General features: G+C 45.7%; 1 protein-coding gene across 1 annotated transcript in view; it reads right to left on the reverse strand.

Annotated features, from left to right (window-relative positions):
• Positions 1-10,402: 10,402 nt before the first annotated feature.
• Positions 10,403-19,110, reverse strand: part of pah (phenylalanine hydroxylase) — an 85,598-nt gene continuing 76,890 nt past the window's right edge. Inside the window, exons 12-13 of the mRNA XM_041215960.1 lie at positions 13,670-13,785; positions 10,403-10,541 (exon numbers count right to left, since the gene is read on the reverse strand). Of these exons, the coding sequence (XP_041071894.1) occupies positions 10,498-10,541; positions 13,670-13,785 (160 nt within the window). The 3' untranslated portion in view covers positions 10,403-10,497. The remainder of the gene's footprint in view (positions 10,542-13,669; positions 13,786-19,110) is intronic.

Consider the following 19,110-nt stretch of genomic DNA (forward strand, 5'->3'; position numbering starts at 1 on the left):
ACAGTTCAAGAAGAGCACCCATCATCACATTCTCAATTGTGACTCCTCCTGGAGGTACCATGGTGACCATGGACTTCCATTGGATTGGTCCATGATTATGCTTGGCAAAGTCCTGCAGTTGTTTGCCATTGCCTTGTGCAGTATGGCTGACCAGGCAACTCTTCTGCTCTTACCACCTGGAAGCATTTACAGGCTGATAATCAACCTGTTTAGCCACATTATGAACAAACTTTCCATCACCATTCACCACTGGAGTGGGACTTGAACCCAGAGCTTCTGGCTGAGAGGTAGGGACACTACCCACTGTGCCACAAGACTTCCCAAAGGTGACTAAGCTGACTAATACTGTACCCTTAACCAACATTAACAAAAGCAGTCTAATTGTTAATTCACCCCACCTACTGTTTGTGGATCTTGCTGTATACAAACTGTGCTGTTGCATTTTCTCCCATCACAATGGATTCTAAAGCCCTCTACCAGCTTGGAGTGAAAATCAGAGCTAAGGCTGGCATTTAAATATGGATATCTCAATTCATGGTACTATGAACACTCAGTGGACTAAGTAAGCCAATGACAATATCGAGGCTTGGGCTGACAAGTGGCAAGTAACATTCACGCCACACATATGCCAGACAATGACCATTTCCAACAAAAGAGAATCTAACCCCTTGACATTCAAAGGCATTACCATCACTGAATCCCTCACTATCAACATCCTGGGGATTTCCATTGACCAGAAACTGAACTGGACTAACCATATAGATACTGTGGCTACAAGAGCAGGTCAGAGGCTCGGAATCCTGCACTGAGTAACTCACCTCCTTACTCCCCAAAGCCTGTCCACCATCTACAAGACACAGGTCAGGAGTGTGATGGAATATTCTCCACTTGCCTGGATGAGTGCAGCTCCAAAAACACTCAAGAAGCTTGACACCATCCGAGACAAAGCAGCCCCGCTTGATTGGCACCACTTTCACAAACATTCACTCTATCCACCACTGATGCACAGTGGCAGCAGTGTGTACCATCTACAAGATGTACTGCAAAAACTCACAGAGTCTCCTTAGACAGCACCTTCCAAACCAATGACCGCTACCACCTAGAAAGACAAGGGCACTAGACACATGGGAACACCACCATCCAGAAGTGCCCTTCCAAGCCACTCACTATCCTGACTTGGAAATATATCGCCGTTCCTTCACTTCACTGGGTCAAAATCTTGGAACTCCCTTCCCAACAGCACTGTGGGTGTACCTACACCATATGGACTGCAGAAGTTCCAAAAGGCAGCTCACCACCACCTTCTCAAGGGCAATTGGGTTGGGCAATAAATGCTGGCCCAGCCAGTGATGCCCACATCCCATGAATGAATTTAAAAGAAAGACATGATTTTATAGATCGTGATCAGCGTGCATTTTTTCTCTTTCACAAAAAGTGGTATTTGCTAGCTCAATTAATAATTGTAATTCAGAGGTCAAAAGACTTTTGCTAGTCAAGGGTATAAAATGATATGTAGCTAAGGTGGGTGGATGGAGTTAGGGTACAGATCAGCCATGATCTCAGTTGAATGGTCAAACAGGCTCAAGGGGCTGAATGGCCTTCTCCAGTTCCTTTGTTTCCATAGAATCTTGAAACAGTTGTTGGAGTTGCTACAGTTATCATGTGCATACATGTGTAAATTTTGCAGAATAGGATTCTTTATAGTTGTACATTTATTTGTGAACTCTACATGTTTTACACATTCATTTTGACAAAACACTTGTTTGGGTGAGTTTGTATTTTTATGAGATGAGGTGCACTTGTTCTGAGAATGAAAGACAGAAACTTACAAAGGTGTTGGCATAAGGATTAACCACGGTATCACAGTACCAGAGTATTTTTTCAGCGCAGAAGGAGGCCATTTGGCCCATCGAGTCTGCACTGGTTCTCCGAAAGAGTAGTCTATCTATTCCCGATCCCCTGCAGGATAAGGGGCCGATCATTTAGGATTAAGATGAGGAGAAATTTTCCAACAATCAGTTGTGCTATACTTCATTGGAATATATTGCAGTGTAGACTGTGCAAATAAGACATACATTGGTAAGTAAAAGTCATCATATAACAAATTTTTTAAAACCCGTATACTCATTTATTAGATATAACATTACATTTATGATATTGACAGATATAATATGCACCTCATTTTTGCATTACATCATTAATCCTTTATTTATCATATGCATGTTCTATATATTTTTGTGGTGAGACAATTGGTGTGCTAAATTGTATCTTTAAATATTATTGGAAGCCTCTTCAATTCTATGCCTTTTTGTTTAGCGCTAGTAAGGTGTGTAAAGTTAATCACCATCTTCTAGCTGTGCAGAGCAATCAAGCAGCAAAACTAACACTGCAAAAGAAACTCTCATACAGTTTGATCATTTGAATAGTTAAATTCACAGGGTGTTCTTATAAATGTACCAACAATCAGCAAACAGGGTGCTCAATATCATCAAAAAATTGGATCCTGTTGTAAATTTCATAAAAGAGTAGCCACGTTTTGCAACATCTGAACATTCTCTTAAAACACTGTTCTCAGATAAACGAAGAACATTGAAAACCAACTTCTTTTGCTTCAGAATTCCTGCAATAGCTGTTGGGCTGAAAAATCGTTAAGTAGTTTATATTAAATGTAGTTTATATTAAATTCTGTGTCCTTATATATTAATTCTAAGAACTTAAAACTGTAAATAAACTTATTAACTCAAAATTTCTTAACTCAACATGATAGATTTCTAATATATATTGATTAAAGAGATGATGTCTAACCTCAGCCCATAGGCCATATCCAGCTCTTTGATCCTGAAATTCCAGCCCTTAGATCCCAGGTTACCCAGTCCTATTTGTAATTATACTTCTGCCTGACTTCAACTAAAAACCAGAAAATGCTGGAAATACTCAGCAGGCTGGCAGCATCAGTGGTGTGAGAAACAGAGTTAGCTTTCAGCTTGTTGCCTTTCCATCAGAACTGGGTGAAAGAGATGAACAGCTTTTAAGTAAGTAAGCAAGGAAAACTTGTCTACGAATATATGAACATAAGAAATAGGAGCAGGAATAGTCCATACATCCCCCTCATGCCAGCTCTGCCGTTCAATATGATCATGGTTGATTTTCTGCTTCATCTTCACTTTTCTGCCCACTCCTCATGTCCATTAATTTCCTGAGACCCCAACAATCTGCCTACCCCAGCCTTAAATATATTCAATGATGGAGCATCCACATTCCTCTGGGGTAGAAAATTCCAAAGATTCACAAACATCTGAAAGAAATTTCTGCTCATCTCAGTCCTAAATGACCTTATCCTGAGACTGTGACCCCGTGTTTTAGATCCCCTGACCAGTGGAAACAATCTCTCAGCGTCCACTCCATCAAACCCCTTCAGAATCTTGTACATTTCAATGAGGTTATCCCTCATTTTTCTAAACTCCAAAGAGTATAGGCGCAACTTACTTAACCTCTCATTGGACAAACCTCTCATCACAGGGACCACTCTAGTGAAACTTTGCTGTACAGGCTCCAGTGCAAGTATATCTTCCTTAAAAATGGAGGCCAAAGCTGTGCTTAGGCACTGTTAAGTCTCTTATATCTTCCAGTTCTGATAAAAGTTTATTGATCTAAAATGTTCACTCATTTTCTCTCTCCACAACTGCTGCCTGACCTGCTGAGTGTTCCCGGGACTTTATGTTTTATTTCAGATTTCCAGTAGCTGCAGTATTTTGCTTTTATTTCCTGCTCCATCCTGTTTGAACTTTTCTTAGATCTGCAGGTTTCAGAAAGGTTATTCGCAACATTTTCTTATTGTTAGTTGGAATAGTTTACTTTTACGCCATTTTATTAGATTATATTTATTCAGGTAATTAGCTGAAATGCCACGTATCTCATTTTTACATCTACGGATCTCGTTAAGGAACTCCCTCCCTAACAGCACGGTGGGTGTACCTACACCACATGGGCTGCAGCGGTTCAAGAAGGCAGCTCAGCACCACCTTCTCAAGGGGCAATTAGGGATGGGCAACAAACGCTGGGCCCAGCCAGTGACACCCACAAGCTGTAAATTAATTTTAAAAAGTGAGATGCGTTAGTATCAGGTGGGTACAACTGAATGAATGTCGATGTTGGCTTTATATGTGGTCCTTTACGATCTACTCAATACATCGATGTGGCCCCTGAGAAATCCTGAACTTTTGCCTCAACCTCGGGCAGGATTTTTCCTTTGGTGTCTGGGGGACAGGACCCGCACGCCGATGTGTAATATGACGCACGGTGACGTCAGGTGAACGTCCCAATGTCACCACGCGCCATCGTGATATTTCGGTGGGCGGGCGGGCGGTGATGTTCGTTGCGCGGCCGCCACTGAAGCTCCAATTGGCCTGGATTTTGCAGCGCCCCATGTGATCTTCAGCTCGTCGCACGGGCGCGGTGAGCAAGCGGGTATTAGAAATTTTGCATGAAGCTCATCCACGGGCGGCAGAAGAGGGCTCAGTGGGTTCGCGAATCCAGACAATTAAAAGTTACTGCTCAGAAGTTAGTGAAACTTGCCTGTGTGAGGTGGAAAAGTTGCAAACACACAGCAGCTGCTTGGTCTGGACTCATAACCTTCAGGTCAGCACTTTGCAGTGAGGATTTGTTTTGGGGCCTGTAGGTTTCAGGAAGCCTTCCCTGAACCTGGGAATGGGAGGTGATTTCTCCACTGGAGGCACCTCATCTGAGGAGGAAGGGGGGGGGGCTAGAAAGGGGAGAAGGCCAGGACTGCACATTCAGCCTCCAGGGGAGCCACCTTTGGGAGGACAGGCGCAGGCCCAAGGGGCGCAGGGCCAAGAGGTAATCCAAGGCGGAAGGGGCCGCAGAAGATGCCACTATTCTGCTGCCAGGGCTTACAGAAGGCAAAGCAGCTACCTCAATATGTCTGAGGTGCAGTGCCGAAGGAGGCAGTCAAAGGAGACAGTCAACACCACCTATCAGATGATTGGCCCTGAGATCTCCCCTAACTATGTGGGTGGACACCCCGTGCCAGTGGCTCTAAAGGTCACAGCTGCTTCCAGCTTCTATGCCTCCGGCTCTTTCCAGGGGTCAGTGGGTGATCTTTGCGGTGTCTCCCAATCAGCTGTCCACACTTGTGTCAAGCAGGTCACAGATGATCTGTTCAGACGTGCATTGACCTTCATCCACTACCTCTGGGATGAGGCCAACCAGGCAGAGTGAGCCAGAGGCTTCACAGCGATTGCTGGGTTCCCCCGTGTCCAGGGTGCTATAGACTGTACACATGTGGCCATCAAGGCACCAGTGGGTGAGCCTGGTGCCTTCGGCAACAGGAAGGGCTTCCACTCCATGAACGTGCAGATAGTGTGTGACCACAGGATGCTGATTCTACAAGTCTGCGCAAGGTACCCAGGCAGCTCCCACAACGCCTACATCCTCAGACACTCCCAGGTGCCGGGGCTCTTCAGTGCTCCAGCCCGGCTGGATGGATGGCTGCTGGGTGACAAGGGCTATCCCCTCAGAAGGTGGCTCATGACACCACTATGCCGTCCAAGAACAGAAGCTGAGCAGCAGTATAATCAAAGTCATGCCTCCACAAGGGCTGTGGTGGAGAGAGTCTTTGGTCTTCTCAAAATGCGCTTCAGATGCCTGGACTGTTCAGGGGCACACTCCAAAAACCCCCCGGATTGTGTGTCGCTGATAGTGGTTGGATGCTGCGCTCTCCACAATCTTGCGCTGCAAAGAGGGGACACTGTGGATGAAGAAGATGTAGATGGAATGGCTGCGGCTGAACATGATGAGTCCAGCAGTGAGTCCGAGGATGAGCACGCACAGGGAAATGATGAGGGGGCACACGCTGACCCGAGCATACTCCAGGGAGGCAGGGACACCTGGGACGCTCTAATCCAAGGAACCTTTAGCTTCCACAGCACATATGGATCTCCAACACAAGCCTGGCCTGTAGCCTCCATCCTGGAGACCTTAGTGCAAAATCTGTCTGGATAGAAGCATTAACGATGGGCCCAGTCAATAAATGTAAATGACACACAAATCACTCATAATATCTCAGGAAAACATGCACCTGCCCAAGAAAAGAGGCACCCTCCAGCCATTTTAGACAACATAAATTTAATGTTGTAACAAAAGTCTCTTGACATAACAGAAATAAAATGGTGTTGCACTTCACACACAATCAGAAGGAACTCATCAGGGGGGTCAACAAAAAACCACCAGTGATGAACCCGGGCTGTGCCTTCATTTTATGTTTGCGGGTGCTACATCTTTTTGGTGGCCCCTCGCTGGCAGTGGTATCTGAGCCAGCCTGCTCTCCCTGATGTCCTGTTGGCCTCAATGACCTTGGCGGGCGTCCCCTGGCCTGTGCAGCCTGTGCTGACCCTGCCTGGGAGGGAGCTGCCAGTTCCACAGCTGGCATCTCCCCAGTCGTCACAGCCTCATTGGGTGCTGCGGTCACTGGCAGAGGGGCGGAGGAGCTGCCGCCCTCATCCGGAGCCCTGAGAGGCATCAACAGAGATGACAGGCAGCTGCTCTGCCGATGGGAGGCCCATTTGGCCCTCCCTGCTCAACGTAGATGGATGGGCACAGAGGTGAGATACCTGGTGCCCAAACCACCACCCACACGGGCACTGACCGCATGAGGTCAATGCCCCTGCGAGGGACTGCTGGTCCGAGCGCAATCCCAGGAACCCCTGATCCTGTCCCTGGAGCTGCCTGTCCATGAGGGTTGCCAATCCCTCCATGGAAGAAGCTTGGCACTCAGCCAGTAGGCTCAATCCATCGGCAACAGTCCGCGTAGACCCTTCCACCACTGACACCAAGCCAATCACAGCCTCATGGACCTCCACCACATGTTCCCGAGCATCCGGCCGCATGTCAGCACTTGGCATTGCCGACAACTCCAGAGGCTCATCATCTGCCATGGACTGAGCATGTGCCTGGGCCCCTGCAGTCCTCTGACTGCTGGCACCATGGGCACTCTCTGTCTCCACCAGCTGCTCCAGCGACTGTGAAGTGCCCTCACCTCTGTGACCCGGGACAATAGCCGAAGATCTGATGCCCACCAATGTGCCAGTATCTGCGCTGGTGCCTGCCTGGCAGAGATGGTGTGACGCTTCTGATTGTGCAACTTCATGGCCGTCAGGTGTCAGAGGGGCCTCTGCTGCTCCGAGTCCTGGCCCTGCACCACTGATGCTGAAAGGAAGAGTAAAGATATTCGATCAGTTAGCGTGCGGGCAATGTCAATGTACATTCTGTCCCCTGGATCATCAAGCGCTCATCATTCCACATGTGCTGGGCAAGCCATGTTGGAAATGTTACTCACGCAACAATCAGCACTGCCATGGATGTCGGGAGACTATTGGTGACGTGAGTGCTGGCCACACATATCTGCCTCTCCAGCCTCAGTGACCTGGGCGCGTGGTGCCTCCTGCTCAAAACAGCTAAGCAGCAAAATCTGGCCTGGCCCATCGCCAGTCCTCAGCCGCTTGGCATGATTATGAGAATTCTTCTTCTGTAAATGAAAAAATAGCATTGATAAGTGATACTTGTACCATCAATCTCCTAGGGGCCGGTCCACCCCAAGCCCAGTTGCACATTGCAGGGGTGCAGTGCATCCTTCTCCTGCTGCTGGCCAGCACTCACACAAATATGCCAAGTGTGTCCTTCCCCAACAATCATCTCCCAGCTCTTGGCCACACGCTGCCTTCATCACAGTTGGGAACACCCCGTTGTAACTGCCATTGTAAGGAGGCACAACGATGTGGAGCGCAGAGGGAAGCAGACTGATCTGTGCCTCGCCACCTTGAACATCCCCTCCCACCATGTCATCACCCTGACTTCGACATTTCCTGGAGTTCAAGCATCTGGGTGCAGACCCTCCAGGTTGCCCCCACCACAGTCATGTGGGTGTCAGTCCACCACATGCTGAGGGTGCAGAACCCATCTCATCACCACCCTCTTAGGCTGACCAATGCATAGGGAAAATCTGCTGGTCTGGCCAGCTAAGGGCACATGCCTTCACTGACTCATTGCACTCAGGCCACTCAGACATGGGTCAGGGGCCAGTGGGGGAGAAGCTTACATGATGGGTGCAGTGAACGGTGCCAACATGCTACTCACCCTTCCTGTGTGCAGCAGGTCATTGAAGCGCTTGCGGCACTGGGTCCATGAGCACCTCACCACATCGTGGGAGCTCATGACCTCCGCTACCTCCTCCCACGCACGCTTGGTCAAGTGGGGTGGCCTCCTTCCCCTGTCCTGGGGCATGGGCACCTCCCGCTGTGCTGCCACCTCCTCGAGGAGGGCAGGAAGACACTCGTCTGGAAACCTGGGTGCACAGTGACCACCCGCCTTACCCCCCTGCATGGCTGGCCTCGAGGTGCCTTGGCCCCGACCTCTGGCAGTGTACAGCAGCCGTAGAGCGGCTGCAGCTTAGCCTTTAAACAGGCCGCAGTGTCGCCATTCAACCCAGCGATGATTGCCAGTCCGCCTCCTCCCGCTGTCCCCGGGAGTCACCAAACACGCTGGGCGGGTCTTAATTGGCCCTCCCGTGTAAAATGGTGGCACGGACCTGATCGCCGCCGACCGTCCACTCCCGCTCCTGCTCCCGCAGGCCCTGCCCGACATGGGGACAATTCTCCCCCTTATCTTTATATTTCAATGAGAATAGTGAAAGGCACAAACTATATCCAAAAAGTGCCCGATTTAAAAGAGGACTGACAGATGTACAAAATAGGAGGGGTGAAATAAAGAGCAAAAAAAGAATCGTTCAAAGCATTCAAATGCAACTATTTTGCATAAATATGCTTCTACTCAAAAGGGCCTCAGGTGGTCTCTTCAAGTTAGCAATATTGCTGCATTGTGACAGCTGCACACCCCGGCATTGAGCATTACAAAGAACCACTGAACCTGTGGCTAAAGACTCAATCCAGACAGCTCGGGATCGCACTTGGTTTAAGAGGAAGAAAGCAACCCCAGCAAAATACACTCATTCCCATTTGCATTTTCAAAATTAGTCTTGTCTGCAGAGTGAATCTGTGGCATGTTTTAGAACTGAATAGAATATCCAGGAGGCAGTGGCTAAGGGAGCGCTGCAGGGTGTTCCCTGGATCATACGCTACTTACATGAACAAGGTGGCAGAATAAATATGAACATTTGCTCAAGGTAATGATGACACGGCTATTGACTAGTGTGGGGAAGGGATACTGGTCTTGACAGAGATACAGGTGCCCGATCACAGGGCTTTACAACATCATGTGGATATGCGTCCTGAGTGTTTTAGATCATTTGGCTCGATACAGGAAAAGTTCCCACCCAGTCCCGTCACCTCCCTTCCCCAGCAAGTTCAAAAAGAACAAGTGTAAAGTGAGGTCAGGGAACAGTATGTTTTCCCCCACGCAGGTAATCATTATCGAAGATGGAGCCCCAGCAAAACCCTCTGATCCAGTGTTGATTAAAGCTGCCTGTGCACTGGCCTTAGAGGCTCTTAGTGCCATGATATTCTTATGTGCAATTAATGACAAGACCAACCAAACTAGCTGGATGTACAGAATGTACACGTTTCAGTGGATCTTGTGATTAGAGGCACTGGAATCAATATGTTTACATTGGGAGATCTGTGTCAGCACAGAAAACCCCAATATTCCCAGCACAAAAACTGTTTCAAGTGGAACAGATATATATCTACTCAAGAACGTTAAGGGTTTTTCATACAGTAAGTAAGGAGAAACTGTACTCACTGGCAGGAAGGTCAGTAACCAAGGGACACAGATTGAAGATAATTGGGAAAAGAATGAGAGGGGGAGATAAAAATACATGTTTTTTTTTGCCATAGTGAGTTACTGTGATCTGTAATGCGATGCCTGGAAGAATGACAGAAACAGATTCAACAGTAACTATCAAAATGGAATTGGAAAATTGTTTGCAAATGAAAATAGTGGCACATCTGCGGGGTCCCCAGTGTGTGTGTGGGGATAATTGGATAGCTTTTTCAAAGAACGAACAACAGCAAGACAGGACAAATGGCTTCCTTTGATGTCGTATGATTCAAATGAATGGAATGAAAGTTATGAAGAATTAGGATAGCTGTAGACGAAGATCCAAAATTTACAACAATCTTTATACCACTGGGACCATGGACGCGTCATCTCTGGAATGCAACTAGTCAAATTTAAACAGTATGGAATGTAAGGTTAGGTTGATGTCCCTACAATTACCTTCTTAAGCTGGCAATGAATTTCACAGGCGTTCGCTTCCTTAGAAATTTTGTATATAGTGGGCTATCCCACTTGGGCAATTGAGTGGGTTGAACAGGGCAAATTGTATAGAGTGTGTATGAGGAGGGTAGGTGATCAGTTGGTGGGCTGCATATGTACTGCTCTCATTCTGTACTTTTCTTTTTGAAGGGTCCTTGCACACTTATTGATAACTTGGTTTTCACAGGAAGAATTTGTCCTTTGCCACCTTCACTGAAGTTTCCTGAGAGCGTGGTAGAGAGTTCCAATTTCACCTGCAGATTTAAACAACAACAATCAGGATTTATGCATTTTTTTATTCAATCGGTTTCAATATATTACCATGCCGGTTATTCACATGCAACCTATTGTGCATTATCTCTATAGCCTCGCCCTCCCTTTCTCTGTAACCTCTTCCAGCCCTACAGCCCTCCGAGACCTGTGTGCTCCGCCAATTCTGGCCTCTTGTTCATCTCTGATTTTGGTGGCTGTGCCTTCAGTTGCCTGGGTCCCAAGCTCTGAAATCCCTCCCTAAACCTTGCTTTCCTCCTTGGAGATAACTTTCAAAGAGCATCTCAATGACCAAAGCTTTTTCTCATTTGCCTAATAACTCCATCTGTGGCTCAGTGTAAAGGTTGGTTCAATAACCTTTGTGTGAAGCACCATGGGGTATTTTATTATATTAAAGGCACCATATAAATACATGTTTTTGCTGCTGTGTTTACTTTATTATAGCAAACTTGTTAGGCTCATAGAGCTTCTAAACCAGTGATAAACAATCTTTTATTGCATTGTATTTACAGCACAGAAGGTCCTTCTCCCAGCCCTTCTTCATCTCACCCTATCAGCATATCCTTCTATTCCTTTATCCCTCATGTGTTTATCCAACTTTCCCTTAAATGTATCTATTGTATACTATTCACCTCAATTACTCACTGTGGTGGTGAGTTCCACATTCTCATTGTTCTCTGCATAAAGAAGTTTCTCCTGAATTCCCCATTGAATTTACTAGTCACTGTCTTATATTAATGGTCCCTAGTTTTAGACTCCCTACAAGTGGAAACAAGCTCTTTTTACTGTTGAACTGTATCTGCCACCTATCTTCCTATCCTGCAATCTTTCACAATCTTGATCAAAATTTGGCACTCCAATTAATAAATTCCAATACTAATTCTCTCAAAACCTAAGCACTTTTGAATGTGATGATTGGTCTTCTCCTTGAGTAACTCACCTCCTGACTCAACAAAGCCTGTCCACCATCTACAAGGCACAAGTCTCTTCATTTGCCTGGATGATTACAGCTCCAACAACACTGAAGAATCACAACACCATCCAGGACAAAGCAGCCTGCTAATTGATTGGCACCTCATTCGCCAACTTAAACAGTTACTCCCTCTACACCGATGCACAATAGTACAGTAGTAACTGTGTGTACCATCTACAAGGTGCACTGCAGGAATTCACTAAGCCTCGTTCAACAGCACCTTACGAACTTGTGAATTTTGCCACCTACAAGGACCAGAACTGCAGACCCATGGGAACATCACCACCACCTGCAAGTTCCCCTCCGAGCCACACACCATCCTGATTTGGAAATATATCGCCGTTCCTTCACTGTTGCTGGGTCAAAATCCTGGAACTCCTTCCCTAACAGCACTGTGGGTGTACCTACACCACATGGACTGCAGCGGTTCAAGAAGGCAGCTCACCACCACCTTCTCAAGGGCAATCATGGATGGGCAATAAATGCTGGCCCAGCCAGTGATGCCCACATCCTATGAAAAGATAAAACATAAAAAAAAGTGTCACAACTCCACTTCCACTCATCCAGCACAGACCCTTGCAGAATATGACAAGCTATATTTGTCTAATCTGTAAGACTTTCTTTTATTTCTACCCTTTGCTTTCTGACCACCAACTATCTCTATCCATGCATTTGCATTCATCTTAATTTCATGTGGCATTATTTTTATCATTTGTTTCTTGTGTGGCACCTTATCAAACGCTGCTTGAAAGTACAGATATTTTACTACATATCCCTCATCTCTTCTTGTTATTTCTTCAGAGCCTTCCATATGAGAGGACACACACGGCTCTGTCCTTTTTGTGTTGACTGCCGCAGATTGACACTATATTATTTGCAATTTCCTCCTGTGTTATAGATATTAAGTTGCCGTATATCAGTACATCTTCAGGAATTTACTGGGATGCATCTTTGGGATCTTCAGCATGGGATCCTGGCAATCCTTCCTGGGGCAGTAGGATTTTCAGTGGGGAGGGGGAAGTGTAGAGGGGAGAAGCTTCACCATTTTAGATGGGACTGGTGGGCCCTGTGCATCTAGGAGGTACATTTAGGGTTTTCTCTCACTGAAGGGGATGGAAACTCTGGCCAAAGTGTGCTACCCTAGGGTGGGACAGGAGTTGGGCCTCCCTAGAGAGACCCTTGCTTTGGCCCCAATGGTCGCATTTGTGAAGGGGCTTCATTGGAGTTTCTTCCTTGGAGTGGACTTCCAGTTGGATCCCATTTCCATCCCTCAGCAGGTAGTAGACTGGTTAGATGGGGTGAACTAGCGCTGGCCATGTTTTATCTATGCATTCTCGGGATATGGGCATTGTTGGCAAAGCTGGCCTTGAGAATGCGATGGCTGGCCTTCTTCTTGAGGCCCTTCTATTTATATCTTTTGGACATCCCAAGCCACAGCCAATTGGTTACTTGTGAATGGCAGTCATGTCAGTGAATGAGGGACCTGATTTGCTTTTGGTGATATTTATCAGGGGAGGGATGTTGATCAAAACACTGGGAGAATTCCTTGATTTCTTCAACTGCTGCAGTGTGATCTTTTACAACACCTGAATGGATAGACAAGAACTCGATTTAATAGCCATTGAAACACAGCACCTCCAACAATTTGCACACAGCAAGATCCCAAAAACAGCAATGTGATAATGACCAGGTCATCTGTTTTTGTGATGTTGGTTGAGATGAGAACACCAAGTTGCTAGAACGCTGAGGTGAAATCCCCTGCTCTAGTTAGAATAGTGCAACAGGATCTTTTCTGTCCACCTGAGAAGGCAAATGGGGCCTCAATTTAATGCCTCATCAAAAAACTGCAACTCTGACAGTGCAGCACTCCCTCAGCACTGCACTGGGGTATCAACCTCTGCGTCGTTCGATGTTTGTAAATAATTGGCTTACTCAAGGATAGGAAATGGCTATTCACTGCAGAATGGGAGGTGCAAGTACACACTCATGGTCTCCCAATCCAAAATCTAAAGTCGACTGCATAAAAATAGGGTGCATGCACAAATGGAGTTAAAGCTCATTGAATATTCAGAATTGGTACACATGCCCAATTGTGATTGAGCCAATCGCCAGTCTGATCATTCTGAATTAGACACTTACCACTGATGCTGTCAACCAGGTCCTTCAGCTGCTCAATGCTGTCCAGAACTTCAATACTTTGGGTGTAAGAGTTATAATGGACAGAGAAGGGCCGAGGGATTGTGGCAGCGAATTTCCTTTGAAGGAGAAAGAAAGACAAATGTCAGATGGATTAGTTCAGTTCTCGTGTAAAATGAGGAGGGCAGAGTTTACTGCTTAAATATTGCTGTTAATTGCCCAGAAATATTCGGAGATGGACTCTCGTGAATCTCTGACCTGGGAATGCAAAACCAGCACAACTACTGAAATAACAAAATACAATCTGTGTGATTCGACTGTTTGGTGTTTTAGTCCTTATTGGGTGAAGATTAAAAGAAAGAAACTGCATTTATATAGCACCTTTCATGACCGCAGGACAATTAACACCTTTTACAGCCAATGAAGCAATTTTGGAAGTTGGTCACCATTCTAGAAAACAGGATAGAGAGCCTGCGTGCAACAAGTCCCAATAACTAACAATAAGGTTATCTGCAGAAAATGCTGGAAATACTGGCTTTGAGATGGAAGGAAACTGGTAAAGGACAAGCTCAATAATTTATTACTTCTGTGTTGACAGGTCCACTTAGGCATTGATGATGCAGGCTGCAGTCAACCCTGCCTTAGTAACGGCCCTTATCCAGACGAGGAGAAGGAGGAGCCATTGCAGGTTGGCACAGGGCCAGGAGGAGCAAAAGACTGAGCAGCAAGTGGCAGCAGGGCCTCAAGAAGGTCAAGATGCTGGCGAAAAGGGTCTGCTGCAACAGTGAGCATTGGCCCGGCCATCGGTCTATTGCAGGCATTGTTCCTACCTAGGAACAAGCAAAAGGCAATGCCGGAGGCACCTTTGTACGTCCCGGGACATGGTTGCTCACATCTGCCAGCCTCTTCAGTACGAGCGGCGGCTGCATGGACTCTGGAGGAGTAATGAAGTGCTCCTGGTCTGCAGTGAGTGAATGGCTGACTGGGTGCCATTTAAGTATGGCATCAGGATCTTCGATCCCATAAGGAAAAGGCATGGTGGGCTACTTCCTGCTTGCCCTGCCACAAGATTCACCGTGCTCCTGGCAGAGGCATAATTAATGAGCTGAAGAGTGGAAGATTGCATGTGTTCAGCCGTCTCGCCGCTCAGTTTTCATCGGCCAATGAACGAGGATTCCAAAAAGGAAGATTCCACCCAGTGACCTCACGTTTCCAGAGTTTCTCCCTCTTCATTGCATCATTCATCGTAATCATTTAGCGATCAAGCACATACAAAAATGTTGTGAAAACTGTCCTAGAAATGATTAATTCCGCCCCCGTTCAAATGGGAAAACACCAACAACTCAGAAATTTCACTGAAGAGCTGGATCTTGAAGACAAACCTAACCATGTTTCTTTCTACTGCGTTGTGAGGTGGTTATCAAGCAATGATTTTTTAAATAGGTTTGTTGAATTATTGGAGTCTATCGCCACTTGCATGAGAGAAAATGGAAGATCATATCCACAATTGGAAGATGATGAACGGGTGCAGGATCTGATCTTTTTTTACTGATATAATGCAGCACCTTCAAACTCCCAACTTGGCACACCAGGGGAAGGATAAGATCATTTCTGGCCTTACTCAGACAGTTTACAGTTTTCACACATATGAACCTACAAACTTGGAGCAGGAGTAGGCCACTCGGCCCCTCGAGGCTGCTCAGCTCTTCAATAAGATCATGGCTGAGCTGATTGTAACCTCAACTCCACATTCTCACCTACCCACAATAACCTTTCACCCCTTTGCTTATTAAGAATATATCTACCTCTGCCTTAAAAATATCCAAAGGCCCTGCTTCCACCGCCTTTTGAGAAAGAGGGTTCCAAAGACTCACAACCCTCAGAGGAAAAATTTCTCTTCATCTCTGTTCTAAATGGGCGACCCCTTATTTTTAAACAATGCCCCCTAGAACAAGATTCTCCCTAAAGAGGAAACATCCTCTCCACATCCACTCTGTCAAGACCCCTCAGGATCTTATAAGTTTCAATCAAGTTGCCTCTTACTCTTCTAAGCTCCAGTAGATACAAGCCAAGCCTCATAAGACAACCTGCCCATTCCATGTCTTAGTTTAAAAAAACCTTCTCTGAACTGCTTCCAACACATTTACATCCTTCCTTAAATAAGGGGACTCATACTGTACAGAGTACTCCAGATGCCCTGTATAACTGAAGGATAGCCTTTCTATTTTATATTCAATTCCCCTCGCAATAAATGATAACATTCTATTATTTCAAGAGCAATTAGGGATGGGCAATAAATGCTGGCCAGCCCACATGCCATGAATGAATTAAAATAAAAGTTTACTTAATTACTTGCTGTACCTGCATACTAGCCTTTGTGATTCATGCTCTAGGACCCCTAAGATCCCTCTAAATCTCAGAGCTCTGCAATCTCTCACTATCTAGATAAGAACCTCCTGCATTGTGAGCCTTCATGAGACTGAAGCTCAAAACAGAGGTGAAACTGTCAGCAGCAAACTATCTCCTAAACTCCTCACTACTCACAATGGCAATGCTCCAGACCCTTTTTATCCCACCCTTGGATGACAATTCGTTAAAAGCGGGATGCCTGCCCGCCTGCCTGTTTTGCCCATGCGACGGGTGCAAATTTGAACAGGCAATGTAAAATCGTGGGCTATTGGCTTTTTAATGGCCTTAATTGGCCCTCTAATTGTTAGCGGGCAGGGGTCCTGCACATGCCCGCTGACCTCGACATCGCTCGAGTGCGCAGTGACATTGGGATGTACCCCGATGTCATTTCACGTAATTTCACGAGCATTTGGGTCAGGTGTGCTCCCGGCCTCGGAACGTAAAATTCAGGCAGTGAAGGCTACTGTGCAACTTTTTTCAAGTTTTGGCACAACATTCTACTGTGAATCACTTTACTCTGATGAAATTTGTAAAATTGAAACATCCTGCAGCCCTCACAGGCTGATGGAGTTCCTTGACAACAAAATCAGCCAGATTTTCAGCCTTGTATCCAGGATGGGGATTCACAAGGGCCTCCACCTCTAGCAGTGATTTGCCTTGACAACTGCAAGCATCTTCTTACTTAAGGCAATAGTAATAAAAACATGTCTGTAAAGGTTGTCCATATCTTGTGGCTCTCAAATGTCTGAAGATTATCGTATGTGGCTCTAAAGTTTAGAAGGTGTGCACTCCTGTTATATTCACTGTTCACAATGTGGTGGTCTCTGCACTGGGGAGACCAAACACAGGCTAGGGGACCGCTTTTCAGAAAACCTCCGTTCAGTCCACAAGCACAACCCTGAGCTGCCGGTGGCCTGTTAGCTTAATTCTCCACCTTGCTCTCACTCTGACATCTCTGTACTCAGCCTGCTTCATTGCTCCAATAAGCTGGAGCAATAACACCTCATCTTTCCATTAGATACCTTACAACCTTCCAGACTCAACATTCAGTTCAATAACTTCAGACAATAAACTCAATTCCTTCATTTAGTTTCCTCTTCTTTGCATATCTTGATTTTTCTCTTATTTTCACTTTCAAACAGCAGCGCCTGCTCTAAGCACTTTTATTTGTTTCTTTCTTTTGTTGCTCCATCACCATTCCCTTTGGTTCTGTAAGTCTAACTCCTGTCATTTCATCTCTCCTATCTTCCACCCTGTCACATACCTCCTTTTATCTTTGTCCCACTCAACCCTTCTCAAAACCTATTACATCGCTAACTTTTCCCAGTTCTTACGAAAAGTCATCAGCCTGAAACATTAACTTTGTTCCTCTCTCCACAGACGCTGCCGGACCTGCTGAGTATTTCCAACATTTTCTGCTTTTATTTCAAATTTCCAGCATCCGCAGTATTCTGCTTTTCCAGAAGATAATCCGATTCAATGATTTTAGCTGAAGCATAAGTATTCACCAGGATGCCAGGGAAACTGCCCTGATCTACTTTGAATAGGATTCACTTCTTCCTGGGACATGGGTGTCACTGGCAAGCCCTACATTTCTTGCCCATCCTCAGTTGTCCTGCGTTTGATATGCCAAAGTGGTTTACTAAGTCACATGCAAGGGCAGTTAAGAGTCAATGGCATTGGCATGGGACTGGAGTCACGTATAGGCTAGATCTGGGAAGGGTAGCAGGTTTTCTTCCCCAATATTGATAGGCTTTGGGATATTAAGAGACATGGGGATAGGGCGGGAAAATGCAGTGGAGGTAGAACTTCAGTTATGATCTTGTTAGATGACAGATCAGGCTCGAGGGGCCAAATGGCCTACTCCTGGGTCTATATTTTCAAGAAAATTAGTGAAATAGTTGGACTTTTATGACAACCCAGTATTTCATGGGCACTTTTACTGATACCAGCTTCTTATTATTTCCAGATATTTTAAAGAGAATTCAAATCCTCAATCTGGCATGATAGGATCTGAGCTCACATGCTCTTGTTTATCAGCCCAGTAACATAACACTTTATTGGTGACATGGACCAGGAGATCATCTATGCTCAGCTAATAGGGTGGGTAGACCATCAGTTCTTCATCTCATCCAAGAGTACTGCACTCGAGTGGATTTTGTGCTCAGGTCCCTGGGATGGGACTCAAACCCACTCAGAGGTGAGTATGTTATCCCACTAAACCACAGCTCACATCTTTGAATGATTAGCAAAATTAAGTGCTATTTTGTGCTATTTGGGTGTTCTTGACTGATAGCTGTGAAAGTGTAAATGAATTTCACCCAATCAGCATTGTCCACTTAAAAGACAATAACATTTACACCAGTGATATATTTTCTAGCCTTCAGATACTTTAATGAATTGACAGCCTCCAGGCACACACAACACGCGTACATTGCTATATGATAAAAAATAAGGTATTGGAATAGCCTCGGATTGTCCAAATGATTCCAATCTTAAATTATATGGAATTAATTTTCATCGTTACCAGCTTTGCACTGCAATGAATACACTTTTTGCTGAACGAAAATATTCGGTAAATAGCAGACCTCTCATGGTACAACTCATGAGTAAACTTTTCAGGGAGTCTTGGGTTCCAGACCGAAACTAGACTGTCCAAAATTATTAGATGTTGGACATTAGCAGAGGGAAGACTCCATCGTTACGTTAACCTGGTACAGGTTCTAAAGGGAGAAGTCAGTCACTATTAAGATTCCCTTTGTTCCTTCCTTTACCTTTCTTTTGATTTATACTTTAGGACAGTTCTATTGGTGACAACTGCCCTTGAGTACTTGACACAAATTTTCACACCAGAATCTGGACACTGTGGATACTGGCAGGCTATTTGACAATGGAAATCTTCACAGCAGTGCCTGATTCTGTCCTTACCCACATGCACTTCCAGTGGATATTGGGAGAAAGCTGCTCAGCTGTGTGGACAATAGCCAATAGTTTCCTTTCCACTCAGGTACACTGACGCTAAATGCAACAACCCA

The sequence above is a fragment of the Carcharodon carcharias genome, chromosome 21 (genome assembly GCF_017639515.1).
Source record: "Carcharodon carcharias isolate sCarCar2 chromosome 21, sCarCar2.pri, whole genome shotgun sequence".
NCBI classification, from domain to species: Eukaryota; Metazoa; Chordata; class Chondrichthyes; order Lamniformes; family Lamnidae; genus Carcharodon; species Carcharodon carcharias.